Source organism: Chelmon rostratus, chromosome 2, assembly GCF_017976325.1.
Source record: "Chelmon rostratus isolate fCheRos1 chromosome 2, fCheRos1.pri, whole genome shotgun sequence".
Lineage (NCBI taxonomy): Eukaryota > Metazoa > Chordata > Actinopteri > Chaetodontiformes > Chaetodontidae > Chelmon > Chelmon rostratus.
In genome coordinates, this window is record NC_055659.1 from 7,613,649 (window position 1) to 7,634,563 (window position 20,915).

General features: G+C 43.1%; 1 protein-coding gene across 1 annotated transcript in view; it reads left to right on the plus strand.

The window, feature by feature from the left end:
- Positions 1-444: 444 nt before the first annotated feature.
- The window catches only part of LOC121612296 (plexin-A2-like), a 62,513-nt gene continuing 42,042 nt past the window's right edge, over positions 445-20,915 (plus strand). Inside the window, exons 1-3 of the mRNA XM_041945093.1 lie at positions 445-1,668; positions 3,979-4,161; positions 19,785-19,919. Coding sequence (XP_041801027.1) covers positions 445-1,668; positions 3,979-4,161; positions 19,785-19,919 — 1,542 coding nt within the window. The remainder of the gene's footprint in view (positions 1,669-3,978; positions 4,162-19,784; positions 19,920-20,915) is intronic.

Below are 20,915 nucleotides of genomic sequence, written 5' to 3' on the forward strand. Positions count from 1 at the left end.
CAGCGTGTCACTGCTTTGTTCAAGTAATAGGCCAGTTAGTTCTCTCTTACAGAGAGCCGAATACAATGAGCCCCCCTGTTGATAGGGGGAATATTGGACCATCTCTCGGGCTAGTAAATATGGGGAGACAGTTTGAACAAATGATTACTTGTTTCTTTGATGTCTCATGTGTCTGACTAAGCAGTGATAGAAGGGAAAACAAGCACATATATTTCTAGGGTTGTAGATGGAGTGTTTAATGATACCGTGAAAGCAGTTTTTCATCCTTGAAGGAATCAAGGATCTTTTGAGTTTAAAACAAATATCTCTCTTCTCTCTTTCAGAAATATGTGAAGATCACAAGACCACACTTCAGCTCATCTTTTTCAGTTCAATCCTGCTCCTTGCTGACACACGATCCCAAGTGTTTTGTCTGAGCTCGGTATTTTTTGGAGCCCTGTGGGGATGGGAACGTGCCTGGATAAAGGATGGACTTACTGCGGCCTCACTAAAGGTCACGGTCCTCTTAAGGTCATGTCATGGCCCCTGGCTCTGTGGCTACTGACTCTAATCTCTGTGAACGAAAAGATGACTGTTGGACAGACTCTGAACACCTTCCAATCAGAGAGGAGGGAGTGGTCGTTGAACCACCTGACAGTGCATCAGTCTACTGGGAATCTGTACGTCGGAGCTGTCAACCGAATCTACAAGTTGTCTGCTAATCTGGCCCTCCTGGTGTCCCATGATACAGGGCCAGAGTATGACAACAAAGCCTGTTATCCTCCACTGATTGTCCAGCCCTGTTCTGAGCCTCTTGCCTCCACTGACAACGTTAACAAACTGTTGCTCATCGACTACTCTCACAACCGGCTGCTGGCCTGCGGCAGTCTCTACCAGGGCGTCTGCAAGCTGATGAGGCTGGATGACTTGTTCATCCTCGTGGAGCCCACGCACAAGAAAGAACACTACCTGTCCAGTGACAACCAGACAGGCACAATGTACGGGGTTGTTGTGCCCTCACAGGGTCAGGATGCGACTCTGTACATCGGCACAGCCGTCGGTGGCAAACAGGACTACTTCCCAACTATCTCCAGCCGCAAGCTGCCTCGCGACCCGGAGTCCTCGGCCATGCTGGACTACGAACTTCACACTGACTTTGTTTCCTCTCTCATTAAAATCCCCTCAGACACACTGGCTCTTGTTCCACACTTTGACATCTACTACATCTACGGCTTCGCAAGCGGCGGCTTCGTCTACTTCATGACCGTCCAGCCGGAGACGCCTGAGAATGGGATGCCCGCTGGCACCTCCCCTGGCGACCTGTTTTACACCTCTCGCATCATCCGCCTCTGCAAAGGTGACAAGAAGTTCCACTCATATGTGTCACTTCCTGTGGGCTGCGTACACAGAGGCGAGGAGTACCGTCTGCTGCAAGCGGCCTACTTGTCCAAAGCCGGCAGGGTTCTGGCAAAGTCGCTCAACATCAGCGCCCAGGAGGACGTGCTCTTTGCCGTGTTCTCCAAGGGACAGAAGCAGTGCCACGACCCTCCTGATCACTCCGCTCTCTGCGTCTTCACCATCCAAGACATCAACACGCGCATCAAGGAGCGGCTGCAGTCCTGCTACCAGGGAGAGGGAAACCTGGAGCTGCACTGGCTGCTGGGAAAGGACGTGCAGTGCACCAAGGCGGTAGGTGGACTGTAAAAGGAGAAAGGCTGGTGATCCATTTGATTGAAACCCACGCTGATTTAATAAAAGTTGCAGCCTAAATAGGTGATAGGCTGGCAGCCAAAGCTGTGCCATTCAGGTTTTCAGGATCCCACGAGAGCAGAAGAGCTGGAGGAGATTGGGCACTGACTCCCGCCTTCTTCTCCTCCCTCTCTCTCCCGCTTCCTATCTCCCTCCTTCCTCTTGTCGCTGTCAGCAGTATTTGAACCCTCTGAGACCTGTTCTTGATCTTGAGAAAAGGGCTTTCTTGTAAATGTCCAAGTCTTTGTGAAAGCTTTAATTCTGCATAATGAGTGGCTTTCATGGAAACAAGTTGAAAGCGAACCATGAAAACAATGATATCCATCACATCCGTTGCTCCGGTGGTTCCCAACATGTACTTTGATTCCACCATGCCATCAAACAAAGAAGATGTAATGCTATTCATAAAAGCAACTGAGGGAGGACAGAGACACATAATAATGTAATAATTAACTCTCACTGCAGTTAACCAAAGGGCTTTAGATCTAAAATGGACTGTAAATGAAATGCAATGGTTCAGCTTTGTTAAGACATCATTAGATACTGAGCTGCTTTGGTTACATGATTAATTACTCAGTGAAAGATCAATAGCATGCGCCAAGTGTGTCTGGAGATGCACCGATACAGCTTTTTGAGAACGATACTGGTATCTTATATATTCCTTGATGTGTCAAGATTATTTAGATGTGCTTATCTTAAGAAAATGACTTAATTACACGAAGATGGTTTAATTTTTCTGCTTTGCTGGCATTTGTTACTGTAAATGGTAGACTCATAGAAAGATACAAAATGCCAGTTTCAGAATTTGCTAATTACTGGTGTAATAAGACAAAAGAGCCTACAGCCACGCTCTGTGAGGCTGTCCTTAGTCAAGTCGATGCTTAAAGCTAAATGCTAATTTTGGCATGCTAATACACTCAAAATGCAAATGCTAACATGCTGATCCGTAGTAGATATAATGTTTACCGTGTTCACCATCTTAGCACTCAACCGACTTAACTGGTGTTAGTGTGTAAAGTCTGATAATTTGCACTGCACATCAAGTACAGCTGTGGCTGATGTGCTGTTAGTTCTGAGGCTATTTGGTGGTAATTGCAATTCAGCTTGAGAGGAAAATGAATGTATGTACCAAATTTCACGGTAATCCATCCAAAAATTGGCGAGACATTCCACAAAAAATATAAAATTCCAACCGCGTGGTGGTGCTACAGCAAAAGTCAGAAGGATTAATCCTCTGGAGATCCCGAACATCTGTTCAAAAGACGAATCACTAATATCTTCTGATGCTCCTTCCGAAGCAGTTGCAAAAGATATTAAGTTAAACATTCATGCACAATTTCAGACCATGGAATGCAGCAAATATTCAAATGACAAATATTCACGTATTCGGACTATATTTTGGTTCAAAAGAGAAGAGCTGAATGCTCACATCCTAGCCAGAAAAGAAAATGGCTCATTAGGAGTAAGGTCGGGTGTGATATGAAATTCACTTCACTGATCACATTCAGTAAAGCTCAAGCACGTCGCTTGATGAAAGAAAAAGCACAGTAAGGACTAACATGTGCATGAGAGGTAGGAGATGTGAAATAAGAAATTAGCTGCCCTACAAAGGTAGATTTATACACCGAGTGACAGGCAATTAGCAAAGGTTTGAGGTCCATGTTAGTAGATGTAACAAGACTGCTTAGCATGATGCTCTCTTTGATGCTTAATCAAAACCTGACATCTCTTGTGCTGTGTGTTTGTGTGATGTCAGATCAAGCGATCCAAAAATCACAGAAACAGGCGCAAAATACACAGCGTTTCTCGTGTTTGCCATCGGCAATTAGTCTGCTCTGCAAATTCGCCCGCTCCGAGGCTTGTTGATAAACGCAGCAGCCCAAGCCCTTTGGAAGTAGCCATTTTTAACCCTGGAAAACGTGCACTTAATGCATGTTGTGCTTACCAGAAGTCAGTTTGAGTTCCCCTCTTATATTCGCATGTGTCTGCAGTGATCGCAGTCATTTTTCTGGCTCCCACTTACGCTCTTCCCTCTCTCTCGTTACCTCCACCTCCCCTCCTTATAACTGTCATCCTCACTCCTCCTTCCCTTCACTCTCTCCCCTTTTCTATCCCTCCCTCCCTTCACCTCCTCTCCCATTTTCTTCCCCTCATTTTTCCCAAAAAACACCCCTCTGCCTTCACGCTTTTAATGCCTTCTTCATCTCCACCCCCAACCCCGTCTCTCCATCCCTCCCTCTCTCCATGCAGCCTGTTCCCATCGATGATCACTTCTGTGGCCTGGATATAAACCAGCCCCTGGGGGGTTCTCAGCTGGTGTCGGGTCAGACGGTGTACACTGAGAACAGGGACAGGCTGACCTCTGTCACCTCCTACGTCTACAATGGACACAGTGTGGTCTTCCTGGGGACCAGGAGTGGACGGCTGAAGAAGGTGAGAGCAGTGATACACTAAATGGACTGCATTTATGTAGCGCTTTTCTAGTCTTACCGGCCATTCAAAGAATACACAAGTCAGCTTTCACACACTGATGGCACCATCATCAGTATCTTTCCCAAGGACACTTTGACATGTAGGAGTCAGGGATCGAACCACTAACCTTCTGATTAGTGGACGACCGCTCTACCTCATGAGCTTTGTCTTCCTCTAACAGCCACTGTGGAGCAAGACAAGCTCAGTCTGCCTTCTTTCACTCTGAACTCAGATACTCAGGAGGTACTCAGGGATTGTCTGGTAGTTTACAGTGAACTGCTATAATTCTCAAGAGATGCAACCAGATACTCTTGATGAAAAATGATTTCACTCATCTACTCGAAACACAATGATTCCTTGAGTATGCTGTTGGTGAGCCATTGGTGTCTCTGTGTCTTCTGACAGTTATCTTCCTGTTCCTGTAACACAATGAAAACTTTAGCCTGGTCCCAGACCTCAGAGTCACTGCCCACTACGGGTTACACAGAATAGTCGACTAGTTGACTACTGAAGCCAGTAGGCAACACTTTGCATCGTTGTAGACTAATTGTTCATCCGAGGTTTTAGCACAGAAAGAGGCGCTGTTAATGGTCATTGTTGACAAGTCATTGTTGCCATGCGTGATTTTAACACTGTGCAGTGTGGGGTGGTAAAACAGCAGTCATGCAGAAAGTAACATGACTGTACAACCCCAATGCTCAACTACAACAATGTCGAAACATGTTGCCATAGCCTATATAGATTTGTTTGAACCATCATTTTCTGTTACACCATGTTAAATAAACAGAATTGAAAACTGTATCTCCACCTCAGACAAGAATACCAGGGTTTTAGCCCAATCAGATCATTTGTAAACAGCCTCCCAGAGCCAATCACAGACATGGCTGTTTCACCTACACCCAGGTTGGTCCAGCCTACAAAAGCTAAGCTTTGACTGCTTGTGTTTGAGTCCTTTTTGGCAAGAACTGACCATTATTAATGGGTTAGGGTTAGGGTTAGGGACCACAGTATTGACATTGAAATTAGTACCAGAAAAATTGCATAAAACATGTGGATGAGACTGATGTAGGTGTGCAAGTTGCATCAGTCACAAGCATCAAGACCAACAGAAAAAGCAACTCTTAAACTGACACATCTCTATGATCACTCTGTAAATAGCTTTTTGCAACTGCTATGCAGCTTCAATGTCAACTAAACAATATGTTCGCGTGACGAATGTGTCGCTCATTACTGGTTCATTTGGGTAAAGTCAAACAAAAGCCCACCTGCCCTTGAACACAATGATCTATCAATCCAGCCTGATTATCAGGCTATGCTAAATTATGAGATCTTTGTGTATTTGACATTAATTTTACACACTTCTAAACATCATTAGAAGTGTTCTTTGTATCTTGTATGAAAATTCAAGGCACTCCCCCAAATCCTTGACCTGATGAGGCATGAGCAAAAATACATTGAGTTTAAAGCAAAATGATGATGCCGAGGGACTGACAACAAAATCTAAAGCAGAAAATTAAAGTCGTACTCCAGTGATTTAATATTGCAGTTCCATAAAGTTTGTGGACTCGTGAGAGACATACGGCAAAAAGTCAAAGTTAATGCAGCAGAGGCAGAGATATCCTCACATTTAGGTCCTCATAGGAGGAGGCAAATAGCAAGAACACTGAAATCTACACTTCCCATAATACAACTTAGAGCATCTTTTTGTTAGACCTTGCTGTCTCATTAATGCCTACATGTCCACAGTTTATATCGCAGGCTCTCTGTTAAGAATCTGAAGGGCCCGAGCCAAAGACAAGATAATCCCGGATGACATAACCGTGACATCAGTGGAGTTACTTTCTCAGACCTATTTCACAGGCTGTGTTGTAGGTTAGCTGATCTTCATGTGCAAAATTGGTGGAATGTCCTTTTAATGTCTTATATCACTCACATCATCAAGCCAATTGTCGGAAGAGATTTTGGCATTTATGCAAACCCACAGATATGTAGAACCTTTCTTAAAGTTCAAAGTTTACATTCGTTACTTTCAGTTTTCAATTTTATGTTGTGACATTGCTGTTAAGGTCTGCTCGGGGTTTATCACTTTGATACCTATTGCATAAATTCTGATATGATCTGTATTATACGTACAAATTTAACATATCCATGGTTTTACAGAAACGTACAATACTATGATGTTATCTATGAGAAACACACCACTGATCACCCAGTGCTTTTGTGTCTCACCGCCATGGCACACTTATATAATAATGATCTTTAATCCATTAACACTAATTAATGCAATAATCTGATCAATTAATGGTCTAATTAGCAGGAGTGGTTATGTTTAATAGATAATGGTGATTATGGTGGGACATTATGCAACTGAACAAAGGTGCAGAATTCATGTAGCGCTACATGTTGCGCTTGAACCAGCTCCTGGATGAGGACAAATCGATGTAAATTTCCACCCATGACCACTTGATGCCTAATCCTTCAACTCCTTTGTATTAGTTGTATTAGTAAAAGGACATTATGCAGCTCTAGTGCCTCTTGTTTAACACCGTCCAGGTGGATTTCAGTATGAATAGCTTTTAGCATTGCAAAGTACTTAAAGGACCACTTCACTGATTTAGAACATAGTCTCTGTGTACACATTCATTTTACATATTTCTAAAAACAATTAGACTTATAAGTGTTCTCACTGTCATACAATGATTTCCAATAACAATTTTCTTGTCTAAAAAGTCAAATTTGTTTTAAATTTTATTCTTTATTGAGTTCAAAATCTATTTTATGTTTTGTGCGTTTCTTTTTCCTGGTTTCAAAGTTTTAGTCTAGTGTAAGTGTTCCTTTTTTAAAGGGATATTCTACATTTTCTTTTTGTCAGAAATCCAGTGAAAAAGCTCAAACCAACAATGAGTGTCCAACTATGACTATCAGTATTGCCTGTGTATCTAAAGCCTGATATAGCTGATATTCCTCTGTGCCACAGACCTCCATTGCTGTGCAAAGACTATTAAAAAACACATCAGTGAGCCACAGTGTTGCAGTGGGTGACATGCTCCTTCATTACGATGAACACACGCTGTTGTTTATTTTGAGTCATCCCACATACACCGTTCTGCTGCCTTATATTCTCACCACCACACCAAATCTGCGTCTGAAAATAATCCGCAACAAATGCACTTTATACTCCCATTTGAGTAACGTTTGCTAAAAACTACAGCGCCCAGCTGTTTTAGGAAATGACTTAGCTTTAGTTTTTAGATTTTCCCTTTTAAAGATTTAAGTCAGCAGGAACAAAGGGGGCTGAGTGCCAGACAGGCTGGGGAATTCTAAAAGCATTAAGAGATTGACTAAAGCATTATTGGTTTTGGTCTTTTCATTGGATTTGTTAACAATGAGAAAAATATAGAATCGCCAGCCTTATCCTTAAATGTCTAGCTTTAATATTTCTCATTTCAAATCTAAATTATGTCCCTGCATCTTCCAAATGTGAGTTTGGTTCTCCTGGTTTTAACTTAATCTGGTTAAGAGATGGAGTCTTTTCCTGCTGCTCGACTATGCTTGCATCATCAAGTGCAGGGATTGACGATGAATACAGAGTACTGACAGGTGTAAACGCAACGTTATGATTGAAAGGAACTAGTTCAAAAGACGTGTCCGACCACATCTGAAGGCAAAAGTGTTTACGGCTGCTCTGGACGGCCACACTCTGATTAGGAGGGAAGAAAGCCTGCTGTCATGGGGAAGGATGAGAAATGATAAAATGGAGATAATGGTGCATAATATCAGAGAGGCTCACCTTAAAGGCATTCATAGTGTTGAAGTTGTGTTTGTACATTCAAAAAGTGAGCAAAGGATGAAAAAAAGTAAAATTCCTGAGTACTTCATGCCTGCAACCAATCATTATTTTCATTACTGATTAATCTGCTGATTATTTTCTTAATTAACAGGTTAATCGTTTTGCCCAAAAAATAAAGGAAAATAGTGAAAAAAAATGCACCCCAAAATACAGGATTTGATCGAAATCAACAATCCAAAACCAAAAGATATTCAGCTTAATATCATCTATGACAAGGAAAATCCTCAAATCCTCACATATGAGAAGCTAAAATCAGACAATGTTTGGTGTTTTGTGCTTGGAAAAATGAATCGACTAATCCTTTCAGCTCTAGACGACACTGAACTCCACACACCCGGTCAGCCGCCAAAGCTTGTCAGACTCTCTGTTTCATGAAGTTACAAAACGGTCGGACAAAATCCCCCAATTATGACGTCAGAAAGGTGTGAGGGGAGGGGGTTTGCGATGCTAAAGCATGCTTACCTCTTTATGCAAACTATGATATGCCGAGGTACAATTTAATGCTGGGATCAGACTATGTGATTTTTTTGTCTTTGACGATGGTCACCGTGTCAGATCAAGGGATTGCTGTGTTATAAACTCGTGCTTAGTCTTGGTCAGGTGACTGGCAAGAGCAGTCGCATGATCCTGACCAATCGCGGCACATCTTACTCTACGATCACGAGTTCAGATGTCGATGACGAGTTGAAGTTGTGTGTGCTGCTGGCGGATGGCTGTGGAAGCGCTCCTGGGTGGCACGCAGAGGACAGTATGGGCAGGGTTTTCTCCTGTTTTGTTGTCCCACCTGACAGCAGCAACCTCAGCATCCCTCCTCCTTCACTTCTTTGCCATGGTTGTCACCTGACTGTGCTCTGGAGAGAGCACCTGATTGGTAAACGCTCAGGAACATGTCTAGACAAAAACAATTCTGACATGCTAGACTTTTAGCATCCCAGATGCTGCACAACGGGTCGTTTAGCACGTCAGACTACTGTATAGACAACCGACTGTCATTCATAAACAGCGATGGCAATTTGTCGGCCATGAGAAAATCGTCTCAAAATTAGAGCAAGATTCATGTAGTCTGATCCCAGCGTAAAACTCACAAAACAACAACTTTAACGTGACAGGGTAGGCAGGCAAACAAAAATATGCTGTGAATGTGTTGCATCCACTGCAGGATCCTTTACACCAGGATCAAAGACATAAGATGACCTCTTTCTGAGAGGTTCATGAAGTTGATTTAGCTCATTGTCCGTCATGTTTCATTTCAAATGCAAACTGTAATGATATATTATAATCAAGCTCCTATAAGGCTCCTTCTTTGATCTAACCGGATTGACTCGGTAGCACCGCGGGCTCTGTTTACTGCACAGTCGTACAGCATGCAACTGACTGAGGAAATGTGCGAGAGGACTGTTGTGACATTAGCCTGGGGGCCTCAGTCTTATGAAGAGCAATCTGTCTGACACACCACACGCACGGGTCCAGATTGGGAGCACAGATAGCATCACTGCAGCACTTTCATTGGATGAGCCATTGGGGAAAAAGACAAGATAGTCTCACAGAAAGAGAGAAAAAGAGAAACTGTGAGAGACAAAGACAGAAGCATGGCAAAGGGAAAAAGCAATAAAGACAGAGGTAAAAAGGCAGATCTTAAGTGAGAAAAGGATAGAGGAACAGCTTTACGAGGAAAGAGGAAAAAGACCAAGAATAACACAGAGCAAAAACTTAGATTTTGCATGTGCTTAGGAGGTGAACAGCATGTTTGGGCGAAGAGACTGAGAAATCCATCATTACTGCTTTAAGTGCCGAGTGTCTTAAGGCCAGAGTTTGTCATTACACTGACAGAGTGTGCAGCCATGATTCAGACTCCCAGGAGCCTCCGAGGAGCAGGGGTCACCTCTCAAATCCTATTCCATCACCCCCAAATGGACAGGCTGAGTGGAAATGGGGCATGACAATAAATGCCATCAGGGGATCACTCCGGCAGCAGGGCCATTGCAAAGGTCAAGCCTGCCACAGGAAGGGTGTAACCGGGGTGAAAGGTCACGGGGATAACCAACAGTCTCACCACCCAGGCTTGATGCAGCATATGGATGTGTCCATCAACATCTCTTGATTAGGCCACTCCTAGTCCAGATATAACAGGACATTTCTATCAACATCTGCTACAGTTTTGTTGCCTTGTGTGGTTGATTTTAGCTGAGTAATATGACCCTGTTGGTAACTCTGGACTGAATACAAAAGGGTTTTTTTTTTTTACACTTTGAATGACGTACACTAATGAGGTGAATCCAGGTAAAAGCCATTATCTCTTACCGATCCTTATTCAAGTATGTTCCAGTCTCAAGGCAGGAGGCGCAGATAGATACAACTTTCAGTGGCACTGATGACACAGTTTCCACTTGTTAGCAGAATGCTAGTGGGACCCAGGGAGTGCAAGATTAGCATTTCAGTCAGCACAGTCATGGGTTTTAACCATTTATTACTACCATAATGTGCATTTAGGTTTGGTGGTGTGGCTTTGCTCATGTGATCCGAAACGCGGGTGAAATATACAAAGAGCAAGAAAGTCTACATATGGAGGAGGTGGTTGGATGGGTCAAACAAACAGGACTTTCACACAGGAGGCATTGTTCATGTCCCTTGTGAAACTGAAGGTCAACTTTGACTTAAGTCAGTGAAGATTCTCATTCATCCAGGTCATGGTACTTCTAAGTGTTTTCCAAAGGTTTCGCCTCTCATCCAGGAGTCTTCTTCAGTTCTAACTGACTGGTGGTGGTGGTGTCCCAGGCATTTATCCTCTTGCAGCACCGTTCACACCTTGGGAGCCATTGAGGTCACATGTTAGTCGTCGACCCACCGGGCCATCATGGGAGTTGTTAGGGTCACATAAGTCATGGTGTGAATGGGTGATAATGGATGAGTCATGTTGTGAATGTGTGAGTCCTTGACCCATCCGGCTGTCAACAGCTCACATGTGACCTCAGCAACTCCCAAGGTGTGAACAATGCTGCAACGGGATAAATGCCATACATGTCACTGTGGGAGTCATTGTCAATCAGTCATTTGCTTGTAGCATTAAAGCTCCCCTAATTGATGACTGAGAGAAGCATTGCCAGCTTAGTTATATACACTGAACCTAATGTATGGTACCTTCTGGTTAAAAGCTTTAAGAAGACCAAAAGCTAGAGAAACATTCATGGTGCAACAGCTCTGTAGCAGACAGGTGATAAACAGAGGTCATCAAGGCCTAGTTTTGTGCTTAACTGAAACAAACCTGAACCAGAAAGACACTGACATGACATGATAGCTTACTGATGATCACGTTGAAAAAAAAAGAGTGACTCACAGTCATCGATTTGAATCAGTAAAGATACTCATCACTGTGCTTGAGTAGCATCGCTTTGTGTTAAGTAGGATGATGCAAAGGGTTAACTACAGGCCTGCTGTAGCTTCTGCTGGCAGAACCACCACAGCACAGATGTACATATTGCTTATATATATGCTTTAATTACATTCGCAGCAGTAACTGTGTTTACTGTCTTTCATCCACTTTGTGCAATAGAGCGACCATGGAAAGGTTCGCCTTCTCTAATTACAGAATAGGAGACTAATGCAATCGCTGGGTTGAAATTCTTCCATTCACTGAGAAATAGAGCAACAGAGGGTTTGCAGTGGAAACGGTTTTGGTAGATGAAAAGCAGCAGATTGCGTTTTTTTCTTCAACCTGTCCATGTTGTCTTCACTCTCAACAACTTCCACCAGCATCAGAAACACGCGGGGGAAGACACAAGCAACTCAAGCTGACCAATTACAGTCCTTGAAGTCTCCATTTCCTTCACCATGTAGCCCTGATGTGCTGTTACATTTTTGGGAATTTGCATGTTAGCTGCTGCTGCTATGTGCTTCGTTGCCATGCTGTAACCTTTTAACTATGAATTCCTCTTCTGTGTAGGCAGATCAAATGAGTTTGGTCATGCAGTGTATAATTGGACAGTGTACAGAGCATGTGACCACAAAACAATTTCCATTCTGGCCTCAACTACAGTGAGGCTCTTTTAATTTATCCTCAGTCAAAAGTATTAGTTTTATATGTGGCTTAGATTAGTATGATCTGTTAGTATTATGTATCTCCAAAAAGATATGAAGGACAGCAGATTTTTCTCTCTATTCTACTGTAGCCTCGCAAGTCAGTAAGCAGCAAATACACTGTAGATTGACTTTATACCTATGCTTACCCTGTGACATCCTCAAACACATAACAGGTGTTGAGTGGAATTGATTTTGTGAGGAAATGTTTCTGCAGAGCACAGTAATGCTCAGAAGGACTATAATGGCATGCCGAGTGGAACCGAATACTTCCTTGACTTAGAGAGTGTATTAAGACTGGCGGTAATATTTTTTATATATGATTAAACCCTTAAATGTGTGCCAGAAGATTTCACCTTAGGTAGACGAAGCCCTCGACAGGGGAGAAACTGTCCCGTAACTGAAGCATCACAAATTTGATCCCTGCAGGTGTCTCAGCGCTGCTCATGAGCAAGCCACTGCTGCCTTTGCTGTTCGGTCATTGTATTAGCTCAGTGCTGGTGAATATAATTCATGTTCATGTACACATTGTCGAACTAAATAAAGACAGACCGGCACATTACCTCAGTGGTCGAAGCTACCCTGCAGCATTTCCCTAGAAATGGTTGAAAATGTTAAGCCCGCGGCAAATAAAGCCTTAGTCAAATACTCTCTTGTGCAAATAGTGGATTCATTATAGCTTATTGAGAGCTGACCGGTGGAGAAATTCTCCAGTGCACGGCTAAATGACTTGGACTTTTCAAAGTCACGGTTTCTAAAGGGGGCCAGGATGGGAGATTTAGTGATTGAAATCATTAGAATGGAGTTTCACAGGAGGGGAGGGGCACAGGCAGAACAGGTGTGTTTGACGCTAAATTGAAAGGATTTTCATAACCGCAAGAAAGGAGGTGGACCCGAGGGTACAAGTCTTCAGAGCGGAACGCCATTAGATGTCTCAGTGTAGCTGGAATAGTAAGTGGCATTAAGAGAAGCAGTTTTTGTGATGAAACAGAAGGGTGTCCATCCCTCTGCTTTTCCTGAGCACAGTTTTATTTAGCCGCTCTCTTTGTCCTCTCTGATTCTTTTCTTTCTCCTGCTCCGTCACACGAATGGAAACACACACGAGGACCGTGACTGCATTGCGGTCAGGAAAATGAAGACCATACGGGTGCCATGAATTGTTCCACTGTCCCCCTCCCACTGCTTTTGTTGGTGGGCCATGGGAACCTGACAAACAATGGGAATGATTGGAGGGACGGGGAGGCGTACGGAGGAGGACAGGAAACAGAGAACAGGAAACCATGTCCTCAAGGAGAGAGAAAAGAAGTGAACATGCAGAGACTGAGAGGAGACTGTGGTCAACATGTAGAAATTGTGGTATGAAGACTTGGAAGCTTGCCATGCAGCTGAAGGTTAGGGCGCACTGAAAATTTGGCTGCTGCAACTGGAAGGCTTTTAACAATAACCCTAAAAAAAAAGAAAAAAAGAAAAAACACACACGCCATGACCTCTCTTCCGACCCAGTTGGTAATCGCGTTTTGGTATGGGCGCTTGCCAGAATACAGCGGCTCTAGTGGCTGTGATCAATACGCTTCTCTTTGTGACTGTAGTTAATGTGATGGCTGAATGATTAGTGCTGTCCTGTAATACACATCTCCACCCCGGTGACCCCTCCTCCCCTGAACGCTCTTCATTTTCACGAGCCGCTGCAGCTCAGCTCTATCCTGAGCGTCGTCTCATTAGCAGTCACAGAGCTGCGATGGATATACGGGCTAATCAATGCCCACTCTCCTCGGCTGTCATCCTCAATCGGACCATATGCACAGCCGCTCAACCTTAAAGGTGGCCAGTTGTCTGGACCTTATGTCGCTGCATGCCCCGTGTCACAAAATTGAGTCAAGCCTGTGCCAAAATCTGTGTACATCTACTTTAGGGCTAGTCTTGCGTGTATTTTCATTCTGTGCCCCTTTCCCAGTGTAATGGAAGATTTATGTGTGGTTTCCTCGTTGTGACTTCTTTCATTTTGGTGGTTTTATATGAAAAACAACATTTTTACTGTAAATCAGATGTTTGCATGCAGGAGGACTCAATGATTTCCACTGAAAAAGACAAGTTTGTTGTAGAATGTTGGAGGATAGTGAGCTAACCTCATGTTTAGTTCAAGTCGGACAGACCGGTCTTCAGGGACAGATGAAACCTTGTCAGAGTGGCAGATTGGAAATGATTGGTTGAACAGAGTGTTCCATGCCTCCTGGGTCACCATCCATATGTTTAGGTTAGCTGGGTGAATTCGGAGGGCGCAGACCGGCTGGCCACATATGGACACAGTTTTTTAAGATTGGATGGGCATTAACACATAAACATAGCAATCATCTGCCTTACAAGGTCTCCCAACCTACAGGGGAAAATCAGGGGTTCAGGGACATCTACGTGCATACTTCCTCTCAGCATGAATAAAATCATCGCCTGAAATGAAACTCAAAATCAACCCCACATGCAAATACTCACGGGGGAGACATTTGGGTGAGTGTATTGCTCATGCAAGGTCTGGCCGCTTTACAACGGAGCCAACCCGACTCAAGCCAAGTGACATCTTAGAAGTCCGGGGGTTTTTTGTTTTCTTTGGCTCTCACAGGATGAGAGTGCAGCCGAGCATTTGAGATGCAAACTGGGAAAGGGAGGCTGTTTTCGTTAAGAGCACATGGGCTCAGGTTACATATCTGTTTGTGGAAGCCATGCTAAGCTGTGTTGTTCGTATCCACGGCAGGTTCTGCGAAGGGAATTTCAGCAGCAGAAAGGATATTGCTTTTATTGGCTTAAATATTATTCATGGGTTATATATACCCTTGTCAGCTGTGAGACGCTGGGAAGAGAGAATAAACTCACTGAGGTCATACGAACATGTGGTAGTAATGGCAAATCAGCTCAGCTCTTCTGTTACATGACATGGACCACACAAGAGGAGCCTGCTTGAATTTTCTAAAGAGGTTTTTTGCGGTTTGTGGAAAACATGTAGTCCTTGATTCTGACCTTAAAGAATATCCCATCTGCTTAAACAAGACCCCATTCACACTTCATGTATGCATCTCGGGCAGTAGATCTTTTGATATATATATTTTTTTTTTTTTTTTTGCTGAGGGCAAATGCAACCATGAACCGTTCAAGGTGGATTGAAATCCAATTGTGAGTGCTCTGTGCAAAAACTCACAGGGTCAACTGCAGCTGAAGTGACACTGAAATGAGAATGAAATAAGTCGTCATTCTTTGTGTCTTGTTAAAGCGAAAGGAAAAGTGATTGTAACACACGCTGCATAATCACACAGAAGGTCTGCTGAGCTTTTATAACATGTATCTGACCCCTGATCAGTCCAGTTACTGAATTATCTGCATGGGTGAGGGAGCGACACGAGCAATGGGCTGTCACAACGATAACATCTTTGTCTCGCTGTACTTCATGGATAGGATTCGACCATGTGTCTTTATGTACGTGGAGTACATAGACTGTTATTGTTGTAACTAAACTGCTGAAGTGCAGAAGCTATTCTTCTTCTGGTGTTCTTGGCAGTAACCAAACAGTTTCTGGACTGCAGTAGTGGCGGTCCTACTTTGCATGTAGCATGGAACAAGCAAGATGTATGTGGCTCAGTTCATTTATTTACTCATTTTAATTAGAAAATGACAAAACTTTCATATTTCACAGATAGGACGAAAACAGCCAGTGATACAATACACAAAGTACATTTATAATAATAAAAATAGTAATGGTAAAATAATGGTTTTACAAGGGCCTAAGTTTAAACAAAAGTATGTTAAATCTCTGGATTTTCTCCGGATACTTAAACTGACAAGATAAAATGGAGGTTCATATAAATACTATATCTGTCTGGCATGGACACTTGACTTTAGTAAACAGAGACAAGCTGACCAGGATTGTTGACAGCAGGGAAGATAGTAGGCCACCAACAGAAACCACAGATGACCTTTACAGCACAGCTGTACATAGGATGGCCCTGTCAATCATTAATGACAAAACACGCTCCCTCCACCTTGAGTTTGAGCTGCTCCCTTCAGGGCGATACTATATAATTCCCCAAGCAAACAAAGAGATCTACACCGGTTCTGTTATCCCTAATGCAACTAATGGATCAACAAACTACAATAAACTTAATTATGAGAGATCTTTGTTCTGTTAGTTATGGTGTTTTTATCTTGTGAACAGACCAAAGACATTTTTTTCTGCCTCAGTTGAACAATAAAAGTTTATTCTATATGGATTGCTGCATACCGGATGTGTGTTCCTGATATGCCATAATCCATGCCGGTGTATTGACTAAGCAAGTGATTATGCACACTATTTACAACTACAAATTTAATGAGTGCAACAAACAAAAGAGTGAGTTCGCCGTGTGTATCTCCTCGTCTTTGTTTGCATGTCTGTGCACGCAGGTGAGTATGTGCATGTGTGTGTGCAACTTTGTGTGTCACTTCCTACAAGCAAGCTCATTATAAAACCAATTAAACCCGCCTTACTCTCATTATGGAGCTGTGGGGCTTAAGGAGAGATTGAGGACCTGTTGTATTCCCAGAGGTCTCCTGCCTGGTCAGCCCTGTTTTAAATGATAAAACCACTTTTAAATCCGCTGAAATCAAACACCACGGATCAGTCGCGATGGGTCAGTATTTGCCTGAGCTCATCCCTGCACCCCTGGTCTGCGTTCAACTTCATCATACCCGACTAAAAACAGACATGGCTCAGTGTCTGTCCTTCTCGAGGACAATTGTTTGGGTGTTTTTCAAACATGGTTTCACCACAGAAATACTTGCACGCTCTGGTTTCTATCTGTGCTATTTATGAAATGAAGAGTGTGGGAAAAAAATAATGTAAACCGGCTCCATTACTGTGTGGGATTGTGGTACGGGAGAGGAGGAATAGGATAAGGAGGAGGAAGAGCAGGAGCAAGAGAAGACGGGGCAAGAGAAAGAAAGCAGACAACGGGCGAGAGAGAAAGAAGCTTAGCTGTGAGATAAATCTCTCCGTAAAATAACTCTTTAAAGGAGAGGATTGTGCTCAGTGTTGAGGTAATGACCTGTGAGAGACAAACTGTGTCCTCTTATGATCTGCAATAAACAGACAATCCAGTGTCACTATTGTGCTTGTTACTTTTGTGTTTTTGTATGTGCAAGATGACGTCCCACCCTCTCTGTGCCCCCCAGCATGTACCCTCCCACCCACATAAGCTCACACACGCACACACACACTTGCACATTTGCACATATTTGCGCCCTCCCTTCTTCATACTTGGCTGGCGGAGCTGACGGTTGGAGAGGCGCAGCTGCCTGGAAGGTGGAGGCGTGATTGATTGATGAAGTTTTGGTGCCCAGGGGATCCAATCATGTAATCAGTTCGTATTGATTGACTGTCCCCATTGAGAGACTGCCGAGGCTCTGCCACCACGTGTGCGAGCTAGACCTGGCACGCATTCAAAATCGTCTTCACTCGAATGTGATTTGGGTGGGGAGGTCGTCTCGGTCCACGCGTCAGGCTGCACGCAGGGAAGACTGGCATAATTGCTGACGTTTCGCAACACTTCCACAATTCTCTGCTCCAATTCCTCATTATCTTGCATTTATTTCAATTATTATGATTGAGAAATTAATTCAGCTTTACTGTAATTGCATCACATGGCTAATGATCCAGACTCCCTGGAATTTAAATAGGGCTTCAACCTGGGTTTCCATAGCTAATGAGCATTTTTTTTCCTCTCTAGCTATCATGCTTTATTCAGACTTTGCTATATCATTTCACATTTCTGACTTCAGGTGGCAAGTTATCATTACTGTATGATGCAATTCACATCATTCCCACACCAACACTCAAAGATGGGTTTTATGAGTGTCAGTAAAGGTATTTTTGTGAAATAAAAAATTGAAGGAGCACCATCTAGTTTTTTGTTATTTTTGCAATGGTTACGCAATACAAACAGGGAGCTTTGTCTTTGTGGTGAGTAAATGAGAAGTTGAAACACTTTCATTATTGAATATAACTAACAGGTAGTTTTATCAGCAATAGTAAAGGGTTTTTCAGCATACCCACCACTTTACATCTTTACAAACAGCTTCACATCCTCACAGGGCCGCCTTTGGACGGCGCCGACATGAGTAAGCCACTTATTACAAAGACAGACCAGCTTATTTGTTTGCTTCACTGCAACAGCACATCTTGTTTGTAGGCAGAGGTGGGAGAGGAGAATCGAAAACCCTTCACCAGTGGGCATCTGTTCTCCATGCTTGCATTTAATGAGCCCCAAAAGATTGCTGCCTGAAAGTCACTCCAAAGTCAAATGAAGGCTGAGCTCGCTGAGTGTGTTTCAAAACTCTTCTGCGTCACGAGTATAACCTCAGGGGTGGATTTGGGTCAGAGTCACTCCGGCCAATCTGACTACTGAATGAGTAGCAGCGGATCCATCTTGCTTTTTTCTTCTTGTCTTCTTCTAAATCTCACCTTTACGATGAATGTAGCTTTTCTTGGTGGCCTGAATGAGTAATGAAGACATTCCTAAGCTACAGTTCACTAAAGCTAAAGTCAAGAGGGGGCGGTGCAAAAAAGGAATAAATTATATTTCTCTCCATTGGTAAGCTTGCGGTAAAACATCAGAGCTAATAGCCTACTAATGCAGAGACATTTATTCTCTTTGAAAGCTAGCTCTGTGATGTGTCGCTATGTTAGCCTAAACAATAGCTGTTCACAGTGCCAAAACCTAGATGCTAAGCATATTCTGGTTAGCTAGCAAGATACAACATGTCGGCTAAACATGGCAATTTTGAAAATGTTGGCGGAGGTTTGCAGTTTCATGTCTCCATGTCGAGGCTTTGTGATAAGCTAGGCTAAATAGCTAATTGATACCAATCTTTTCATCGAGTTAGTGAACTCCTGTCAGTACAGCAACATTTCACAAAAATGTTGAAAAGTTTTACGTCAATGGAGGCACATTTTCATGCTAACTGCTAATATCACCAATAAGTGTTGTATGTGTGATTTCCAATAAGCGGCTAGCCTGTTAATGAGCTAATGCTCTGATTGACTGCTTTACTGGAGGAGAGTTTATTTACAACTGATTAGTCATTATCTGATAAGTCTATTTGTCAACACAGAACAAAAGGAAACGGCTTGTAGCCTACACAAGGAAATTATGCACAGATTGTGGTTGATCAGTTGATGCCTAGCTGATGTTTGATTCATGTGAGTAATAATAATGTCTTTTCATGGTTTTTGTTTCACAGTGTACTGAAATGTGCAGATATGTTGTAAGCTTTGGTCCAATCCCCCAAAGTGAAGAAGCCAACCTGATGAGTTTTCTAACCATTTGAAGCAAGAAAGCTTTCCAAACTCTGCAAGATAAAAGTGAAATTATGTGGTTGTCAAATTGAAAACGTGCTGTTTTTCTCATTTCTTAGAAAGCTGACATTTAAAGAATATTTTTTTCATAAGTGCAGTGGTTTGGAGGGACAGTAGGAGCTTGCATACTGATGTAAAATGAAACATACAAAGCATGCAAATTGATATAGTCTACAGTAGACAACAGATGTCACTGTATAAATGTACAGTAACAGTTCAGTCACTGTGTCCTGCAGCAAGGCATTCACTGTCTCTCCGTCTCTGTATTTGTCTGTGTCTCTGCAGATCAGAGTGGACGGTCCTCAGGAGGGAGGAGTGCTGTACGAGACAGTGACCGTGATGAAGGATAGCAGCCCCATCCTCCGGGACATGGCCTTCTCCCTGGACAGGAACTCTCTCTATGTCATGTCTGACAATCAGGTGAGGAAACGCCCTCATTTTGCTGCAGCTGTCGAGAGAAACGCCAAGTGGCGGGGTGATGTGGCGAGTAGCGAGACCGTCCTTCAGCTGGAGGCTCGCGGGTTCAAGCCCCTGTGACAGTGACCGTTCGCCATGCTGACACGTCCTTGTGCATGCATGAAGTCAAAAGTTTTACTTGGCATGAACATGTACATTTTGGGAATATTTTTGCCAATGGGTCGACGGAAACTGTCCAAACAAACATGAAATAGAGTATTTAGATGTGTATTTAGGTAAAACTCATAAGTTATTCCTATTTTCTGAGGATTTAATTGGATTCAGTTTATTAAGATATTGCAAAAAGAAATGTCTGGCTTTTTTCTGCACAGACACCGACATTACAGTCAGTCTTATTATTGTGTACAGTTCGGGAATTAGCAGTAAAACAGTTTCAAACCAAAAACATTAATTTATGTTAAATGATAAATTAATGCTATTTATTTGGAATCCTACCAGATGATTATGACTTATCCCCAGAATCCAATGTGGCAACTCCCAAACATTCACAAGCTGTGTGTCTACAGTAGGGATTGTAAAATATGCAGGCTGTGTGTGAGGGGATGGACCACTGTTCTAATTACTTATCCATGCGAATCAACTTACAGTGCATGCATCTTTTGTATGCGACACACACACACACACACACACGCACACACACACCATAGAAAACCATTAGCTGCTTTTTTTCCCCCCTGTATGGCTGTAACCCCCCCCTCGTCTGCTCCTCACTTGGCCCGGCATCACAGAGGCGAGCAGTTGTTGTTGTTGTTGTTGGACGATATTCTCTGCACTCATTGGAGATAAGAGTGAACAGTGGTAATCACTTTCAACTCCCATCAAGTGATTATTTTGGCGCGGCTGCATGGCACTGTGAAATGGGATTAGGTGTCAATGCGGCCAGGAAAAAAAAAAAAAAAAAGCCCCTATCACTGCTCTCGCTTGTCTTCTGACTGCTGG